Source organism: Carcharhinus amblyrhynchos, chromosome 9 (genome assembly GCF_965287045.1).
Source record: "Carcharhinus amblyrhynchos chromosome 9, sCarAmb.v2.hapA, whole genome shotgun sequence".
NCBI classification, from domain to species: Eukaryota; Metazoa; Chordata; class Chondrichthyes; order Carcharhiniformes; family Carcharhinidae; genus Carcharhinus; species Carcharhinus amblyrhynchos.
In genome coordinates, this window is record NC_137332.1 from 100,387,554 (window position 1) to 100,397,221 (window position 9,668).

Genomic DNA, 9,668 nt, shown 5'->3' on the forward strand with positions numbered 1-9,668 from the left:
AGGAGTTTGTTTTTTTCACTCGTCCATGGGGTGTAGTTGTCTCTGCTTCGACCAGCATTTATTGCCCATCCCATATTGCCGGTACATGACATGCTATTTCAGAGGGCAGGTAAAAGTCAAGACTCAACTGTGGCGCTGGAGTCACATGCAGATTCCATTCTGTAGAGGGCATGAGTGAATCTGTGTCAATGTGGATCAACCCACAGCACATGGACTGCATTTCAAGAAGCAGGCTCACCATCGCTTTTCAAAGCAAACTAGGGACGGGCATTAAATGTTGGCCACCCATATCCCACAAATAGATATTTAAAAAGAACCAGATCGGGTTTCACGGGTATCGACAAGCTTTCATGAATGCCAGGAATGGAATTTTACTGCCCCGTCGGCCATGGGAATCGGAGCTGGGAGTGAGGACGGTAGAAAGGTCTGCTGCCTTCAGGCACGATTTTATAGATTTGGGACAAGTGAGGCCATAAAATCCCATCCCAGGTATTTGTTAACACATGGGATGTCTGAAATATAATTTCCATTCTTTGTTCTCTTTTACAGTTAATTTAGCTGCGATATTAATCCTGAACCGAGGCAAGTGTGGCCTCTCCGCCTGCACCTCTCGTTACCTGGTGGCCATGGCGACAGCGGATCTACTGTTCATTATCTGTTCGGTCATACTCTACCGAATAGGTCCTTATTATTTCCCTTTATCTTTCCTAGAAATCACTCCTGTATGTTGTGTTACCTTCGTACTGCTTTATGCAACCTCAGAATGTTCTGTCTGGTTCACCGTCACTTTCTCCTTTGATCGATTTGTGGCCATTTGTTGCCACAGGTTCAATACAAAATATTGTACCGAGAGAACTGCTGCTATGGTTCTAGCAGCAACTGGTATTCTGCTCTGTTTAAAGAATGTTCCCTTCTACTTTAGATTTGAACCTGGAGAGATCATCGATAATGTTGCCTGGTTTTGCAAAGAAAAGCCAAGTTACTATACTGATCCTGCATGGGTGGCATTTGACTGGTTTGATAAGGTCTTAAACCCATTTTTCCCATATGTTTCAATTCTGTTGCTCAACGCTCTGACGGTCAGGTACATTGTAGTGACCAGTCGTGTCCGTGAGGGACTTAAGAGTCACAGCAAAGGAAATAATCACAGTGACCCAGAGGTGGAAAGCAGAAGGAAGTCTGTGATTTTACTCTTCACCATATCCGGCAGCTTCATACTTTTGTGGCTTTTATATGTTACAAATTTTTTATATTATATAATTACCGGAATGAACTCTGAATCTTACAATGATTCATTATATACCTTGGCAGAAGTTTCAGTAATGCTGGTGAATTTAAGTTGCTGTACAAACACATTTATTTATGCAGTGACTCAGTCCAAATTCAGAGAACAGTTAAAACATGCAGTGGAATATCCGATTGTATCACTTATTCAATTAATTAATAAAGAAAATAACTGAGAGCAACCCAGAGGATGGCTAACATCTGTATTCTATGAATATGATATTAATCCCCAAACTTCCATCAACTGAAATTTCCAAGATTCTAAAACTACCTCAGTTGCAATAGACATGAGGGGAAGTGTGGAGGGAAAAGAGTAGCCAGAGTTCATCAAAGTTCTCAAGGACAGAAGAGGGCAATGGTAGCAACGTTCCATCTTCCATCTCTGGTGACGCAACTCTCATCTCCTCACATCGGGTCGGAAAGCAGAATACATCTTCGGAAAAGACAAATCCACCAAATGCTGACATTTCCCTGTGTCAATAAACTATCGGCCAAAATCTTACCTGAGTACTATCCGGTGAGATTTTCCAGTCCGACCAGGGGCAGTGACACGTGTGCATCTCGCAGCAATTTTGGGGCCCGTCCTCACGCACAACGAGACACTAAAAATCTGCCCTCAGACAAATAGGTAGATTTAGGCAGGGAATTTCAAGTACTGGGGCCACAAGGCTAAACCTACCAATTGTCAGAGAGGATTGAATAAAATTGCTTTCTACTTGCAGTGCCTTTCAAAATTGCAGACCATCCTAAATTGGTTTATGTTGGAATTGATGGCGCAGAAATGGACCTTTCAACTCGACACATCCCTGAAGGGGGTGATGTTGCAGATGTTCTCCCACCCTTCTTCATCTCAGCATATCTGTCAGCATATCTTCTTACTCCTTTTTGCCTCATCAATTTATCCAACTTCCCCTTAAATGGACATGAGATTTTGGAATCCAGCTCCCTCCCCAGTAGAAAGTTGCATATTTTCATGCACCCATGAAGTTCCCTAAAAATAACATAGAGGTAATGAGCAGATCAGCTGAAAGCTTGTTTGAGGTGATATTAATTGAGATGATTATCAGCTGGAACACCAGGAAGAAATTCCCTCTGCTTCGCTTCCAATCGCGTTCTCGTCCTTACATTCCCCTGTCAAGTTCTCCCTCCACCGGCTCGTAACTCTCCATATCTTCCTTTCTCACTCTTGTTCTCTCTCTCTCTCTGTCTCCATCCTTCTTGTGGAAGCCATTGGATATTTCACATCCACTTCAGAGAACAGACAAGATTGCAGTTCAATGTCTGGTCCTGAACATTTTCTCAAGTTTAGCTAATCAACAACAAGCAGAAGGTGCTATAATGTACCTGAATAATTATTGAACATGTTTCAACGCCGAGTCAGGAAATAAGATATTAGAGCAGTAACGGTGATCAAATTTTTACTCAAAGTGGTTAGTTAGGAACAATATCCTGAAATGGGGAAGTGATGTGGAGGGGTACAATGTGAACATTGATAACATGACAGCTGAGGCAACTAAAGACATGGTCGCCACTGGTGGAGGGATTAAAAATGGGATGAGCAAAAAATCACAACTGGCGAAACACTGCAGTCGGGAGAGGTGCTTGGGCTGGAGGAAGTTACGGAGATAGGGAGGAATGCATCTGGAGGAGGTTACACAGATGGAAAGGGACTGGAAGAGTTTCCAGAAATAGGGAGGTTTTTAAGAGATGGCACAGCTGCACAGAGCCAACAGATTGATGTGACAATGCCGATTATTTTCCCGGCGATCTGGGGTATTAATAAATAATTATTTACCAAACTCAGCCCTGTACACTGTGGATGTACCTACATCATAGGGTCACAGTGTTTTACAGTACAGAAGGAGGTCCATCGGCCCAACATGCCTGCACTGTCCATCAAATGGCCATCCAATTTTCCAGCACATGATCCTTGGCCATGTATGCTGCGGATTTCCAAGTACTCATTTAAATACTTCTTCAATGTTGTAAGCTTCTGTCCTCTGCCACACGGACAGACTGTGGCTTCCAATTTCCCACCAGCATCAAAGTTAAAAATGTCCACAAATCCCCGCCAAATCTCTCGTCCCTCACCTTATAGTTCTGCCTCCTCATTATTGACCCCTCTACAAAGGGAAATGCATCACATGGAGTGCAGTAGTTCACGAAGGCAGCATACCACTACCCTCTCAAGGGCAATTAGGGGTGGGCAATATATGCTGGCCTAACCAGCGACGCCCACACCCCCATGAACATATTTTAAAATTAGTTTGACTACTTCATATGGATCACTGAACCGAGTTCAAACTATTTTGTATTGTACAGGGAGTCATATTAACACATAACTCCCTACCTGAAAGGTTTGAGTGCCAGCTTGCTTGCCTGCCCATTTCTTCTTGTTCGTTTTGGAAGCTTTATGGCATTGCTGAGGGACAATGCAGGCATTGTGAGCTGCTCCTTCAATCTAGATTCAAATGCTACAATGCAATATTTGTCCTGAAGTTCTAAGTACCTTGAGGAGGTTCACAACAGCTCTCACCTCATGTGCATTGACGAGCAAAAAAGGGCTTAAACCCCCAAGTGCAGATGCATACCAAGTGGCAAACAAATTAAATTATGGTGGCACGGTGGCACAATCTTTAGCACAGTTGCCTCACAATGCCAGCGACCCGGGTTAAATTCCAATCTTGGATGACTGTGTGGAGTTTGCAAACTCCCCCATGACTGCCTGGATTTCCTCAGGGTGCTCCTGTTTCCTCCCACATTCCAAAAATATGCAGGTTTTGCAGATTAGCCTTGGGAAATTCACACGTTTGAGGATATGGGGAGAGTGGGCAGTGATGGTGCACTTTCAGAGAGTCGGTGCAGAGCAATGGGCTAAATAGCCTCCTTCTACACTGTAGGGATTCTCTAGTCCTGTCTTGACAGTATGCCCTAGTCATGGTTTTACCAGCCTGGCGGTATCCTTCCAGTGCTCCCTGAGCGTGTGGGCGATATGCTGAGGGTTTCACCTGCTTTATACCCAAACTATTAACCCCCTGAAAAATGTCAGACATGAAGGTGGAACATTGAACTGACTGGACATCAATGGATAATACATACCGAGGGAAGAATTGGGTCAAGTTCTGCCATAAAGTCTCAGTATCCGTATCCAACAATTTAACTTATTTTGCTTTACCCTCTCAAGTTTGATGTAAGCTCTGCCCAGACTATTTGCAGAGATTGCAAATTAACAATGGTTAGCACAAATAGCCTTTTTTGCTGTCACACAATCCCTCAATTCACAAAACAAGACATAAATAAAGATCTGCCCTCAATCTGTTTTGGATAAGTAAAGTCCAGCTTGCTTTCGATCAGCCAACCTGCTAATACCCAGCTTTCCAAAAGAAATGAAAGATATCTCTGAGTCCCTTTCCTCAAAACTGGGGAGGGTTTACATCGATGCAGGGTAGCACGGTGGCAGAGTGGTCAGCACTACTACCTCATAGCTCCAGTGATCTGGGCTCAATTCCTGGCTTGGATCACTGTCTGTGTGGAGTTTGCACGTTCTCCTCGTCTTTGCATGGGTTTCCTCTGGACGCTCTGGCTTCATCCTACAGTCCAAAGATGTGTGCGTTATGTGTATTGGCCATTCTAATTCGCCCCTTTGTGTCTCGGGATGCATAGCTTAGAAGGATTAATGGGGTAAATATGCGATGTTATGGGGATAGGGTCTAGGTGGGATTGTTGTGGGTGCTGAATGGCCTCCTTCTGTACTATAGAGATTCTACGATTCTATGTAATCGTTCCCCACTTATTCTTGGGTTAAAATTAAGACTCTCCCCATCAATATTTCTACTAGGGCCAATACCAGCCTTTTGTTTTGTTTCCAGCTGTCTAAGTTAATGGTCACCTATCGCTTTGCTTAAACTGCTGAATTCCTAACACGATGAAAATAACAAAATATTTCCCCACTTATGTTCAACCAACTCTCCCACATGGATGGGGTGGGCTTTGAAGTGGGGATGGGTGAGGGTGTGAGGGACTCCGTCAATATCGAGGAGGACTGCAACAACTCAAAGATTTAAATTGAGGAGTGGGAAACAATTGGAAGTTGAAGTCTGACACCAATAAATGTGCGGTAGAGCATTTGGAACCACAAGCTTTCGGAGTGCTGCTCCTTCATCACTCACCTGATGAAGGAGCAGCGCTTTGGAAGCTCATGATTCCAAATAAACTGTTGGGCTTGAAACAGGTATTGTGAGACGTCTTACCGTGACCACCTCATTCCAACATCGACATCTCCACATCGTAGAATATTTTGACAGGAAGAATAGGGAGTTCACTTATTACTAGGATGTTGCAAGTTTCTACAGTTCCGATACACAAATGAATCTCAGAGAACAATGCATCAGTCATTAAAAGTTGCAACATCATTTAACAAGGCCATAAAGCAATCAAAGCAAGCACGGGACTTTGTTGAGGGAGAGAACTGAAATGTAGGGCAGTTATTCTCAGCCCATATCAAAACTTGTTTAGACCACGTTTAAAGTGTTCAGAGCAGCAAGTGCACAGCAACAGACTACTGGTGTAACTCTTGTTTCATGTTATAAAGAGGATGTCTTGGAGTGGGTGCAGAGCAAATTTCCAGAGATTATCGCTGTGGATATCAGGAAAATGTTTGATAAATTGGGTCTTGTTTTTCTTAATAAAAGGCTGAATGACAACCTGACAGAAGTATTTAAAATAGCGAAATATTCAAAGACTCTGTTTCCTGTCCTCAAATGTAATATTTATCCCAAGATTTCTCATCAACAATATTTAACCAGGAATGACTGGGATTCTGAAAACACCCGTTGTGGTATTGAAATGTTCAAGGGTGGATTCAGATCACCCCCTTTTGGGACAATAGACAAATAGTGACCACAGTCTTGCTTCCACGATCACTGGTTTGAGTCTCAACTCAGGGAGACAAACACAAGTTGGTAAAATGAATCATAAATTATCAAGTTTTTGCAAATCTTTATTTCTGTGAATTGATTTTTTTGTTGGATACATTTTATTGAGTCTTATATTCCCCATTTGTTGGTCATTGCTCTCTCCCTCTCCCTCACCTGATGAAGGAGCAGTGCTCCAAAAGCTGATGCTGCCAACTAAACCCTATTGGACTTTAACCTGGTGTTGTGAGATTTCTTATGCTGGCATCTCCACTATGCTGACACTATAGTTATGAACACCCACCAACGCCTCTACTTTCTCAGAAGACTAAGGAAATTTGGCATGTCAGCTACGATTCTCACCAACATGCTCATAAAAAAGCATTATTTTCAGTTGTATCATAGTTTGGTATGACTCTTGCTCTGCCCAAGGCCACAAGAAACTACAAAAGGTCATGAATGTAGCCCAATCCATCACGCAAACCAGCCTCCCATGTAGTGACCCTGACTGCATTTCCCATAGCCCTGGCAAAACAGCTAACATAATTAAGGATCCCATGCATGTTGGACACTCTCTGTTCCACCTTCTTCCATCCGGAAAAGGATACAAAAGTCTGAGGTCATATAACAACTGATTCAAGTCCAACTTCTGCCCTGCTGCTGTCAGACTTTTGAATGGACCTATCTCACGTTAAGTCGATTTTTCTCCAGAGCCTAGCTATGACTGCAACACTAGATTCTGCACTCCCGTTTCCTTCTCTATGAACAGTATGCTTTGTTTGTATAGCGTGCTAGAAACAATACTTTTCATTGTATACTAATACATGTGACAATAATAAATCAAATCAAATCACCATTGGAGGAGAATTTTTGTGTCTGGACATATCCAATCAGTGCTGTGTTGAGTGCCTGGGGTCTAGGAGAAAGGATCAGAACTGGGTCAGAACTGGATAGCCCCACCCTCACACATGGCTGGCTGCTCAGGTAAACAGGGGCTACTCCCTGCTTGGTTTCCCATGGTAGCTGACATTGTTAGCTATTCTCTGTCCTAAGGTTCCCTGCCTCACGCATTGGACTCTATTCTCATCGTTCCCCCATCTTCATCAGCGAGGCCATTAAGGCAAGCAAGTCCGGAATGAAATTGAGATTTAAAAATTATAAATTAGCCTCCTCTTTCCCAGGCTTTGCACTGCTGGTTGTATCACGAGAGGTAAGAGATCGATCAGTGGGATGAGCCAGTAAGGATCGCCCCTCAGGATAAAATTAGCATTCACATGGAAATCTGTGTGTTGGTCAGAAAGAGCCAGCATTGATTTCTCATGCAGAAATCGTGTTTCTTAAGGATCAAGCAAAAGGGTGGATGAGAGTAATGCTAGTTGTTTCATTCATATGTGGTATATTACATGGAACTTTCAAAAGGCATTAAATGCAGTGCTGCACAACAGATTTATGAGAAAAATTATAGCTCATAGAATAAAAGGGACAGCAACAACATGGATACAAAATAGGCTGAATACTAGGAACCAGATAATAATAGTCAATGCACAGTTTAAGGCTGGAGGAATGTTTGTCTTGGTGTTCCCCAGGGGTCAGTGTTAGGACTCTTGGTATGTTACTGATCCGGATATCAGCGTGCATCAAACAAATTAAAATTTTGCAGATGAGACAAAACTTGGAAGTATTGTAAACTGTAAGTAAGACAATGGAGAATTTGAAAAAGACTTAAGCAGGTTGGTGCAGTGGGCAGCTATGTGGCAGATGAAATTCAATGCGGAGAAGTGTGAGATGATGAACTTTCGTAGGAAGAACATGGAGGGACAATATAAAATAAAGGATCTTTAGTAACGGGAGCATTGAATGGAAGAGCAGGGCGGATATACTGACCTTATACAAGACATAAGTTAGATCACCGCTGGAGAATTATGTACAGGTCTGATCTCCACATGATGGGAAACATGTGAATGCAATCAGAGAGTAACGATATAGATGATCTGGAGGAGGGAACCGAGTGTAGGGTGTCGAAATTTGCTGATGACACCAAAATTGGTGGAAAGGCAAATTGTGCGGAGGGTGGGGAGAGTCTACAGAAGGATCCAGATAGGCTGGGCGAATGGGCCAGGAAATGGCAAATGGAATTTAATGTTGGCAAGTGCGAGGTGGTCCACTTTGGTAGGAATAATGGTAGGAAGGTTTATTACTTACGTGGAGAAAAACTGCAGCAGGCAACGCCTCGGGGTCCTTGTGCATGAGTCGCAAAAACCCAGCTTGCAGGTGCAGCAGGTGGTCAGGAAGGCGAATGGGATGCTGGCCTTCATCGCGAGGGGGATTGAATATAAAAGTAGGGAGGCCTTGCTGCGGCTGTATAGGGCATTGGTGAGGCCGCAGCTGGAGTACTGTGTGCAGTTTTGGGCGCCGTACTTACGCAAGGATATTTTAGCCTTGGAGGGAGTGCAGAGGAGGTTTACTAGGCTGATGCCGGAGTTGAGGGGGTTGAGCTATGAGGAGAGGCTGAATAGATTAGGCTTGTACTCGTTAGAGTTTAGAAGAATGAGGGGAGATCTCATTGAGACGTATAAGACGATGAATGGGGTGGATAGGATAGAGGTGGAGAGACTCTTCCCGCTCAGAAAGGATAGTAGGACTAGGGGGCATAGCCTCAAGATAAAGGGGGGACAGTTTAGAACAGAGTAGAGGAGGAACTTCTTCACTCAAAGGGTGGTGAATCTCTGGAATTCTCTGCCTGTTGAAGTGGTGGAGGCTGCCTCGCTAAATATTTTTAAGACGCGGGTTGATGGGTTTTTGATGAGAGAGGGGATTAAGGGTTATGGGGAGAGGGCGGGAATGTGGAACTGAGCCACGACAGATCAGCCATGATCTTATTGAATGGCGGGGCAGGCTCGAAGGGCTAGTTGGCCTACTCCTGCCCCTATTTCTTATGTTCTTATGATATAGTTTACAACAATGGTTCAAGGGATGAGAAATTTCAGTTATGAGAGGAGATTGGAGAGATTGGGACTGTTCTCATAGAACATAGAACATTACAGCACAGTACAGGCCCTTCGGCTCTCGATGTTGTGCCTAGCTTTGTCCAAACCCAAGATCGAGCTATCCCACTCCCTATCATTCGAGCGTGCTCCACGTGTCTATCCAATAACCACTTGAAAGTTCCTAATGAGTCCAACTCCACTATCACAGCAGGCAGTGCATTCCACACCCGACCACTTGCTCACAAATCTGAGAGATCAGATATCTACATTCAATGATGGAACATTCTTAATCCACTGGTAGAGAATTCCAAAGATGCACTACTTTCTGCGTGAAGAGATTTAAGGGCGGCTCACTAGTTAGCCCTGCAGTCTCCCAGTGCCAGGGACCCAGGTTCCATTCTGGCCTTGAGTGTCAATGTGAGTTTGCATGTTCACTCTGTGTCTGCGTGGATTTCCTCTGGGTGGTCGGGTTTCCTCCCGCAGT

General features: G+C 43.9%; 1 protein-coding gene across 1 annotated transcript; it reads left to right on the plus strand.

Annotated features, from left to right (window-relative positions):
• The first annotated feature begins 503 nt into the window (after positions 1 to 503).
• LOC145348655 (G-protein coupled receptor 15-like) lies at positions 504 to 1,460 on the plus strand. Its single transcript, XM_080196821.1, has one exon. The coding sequence runs from the start codon at positions 504 to 506 to the stop codon at positions 1,458 to 1,460; it is 957 nt and encodes a 318-aa protein (XP_080052947.1).
• Positions 1,461 to 9,668: the final 8,208 nt, after the last annotated feature.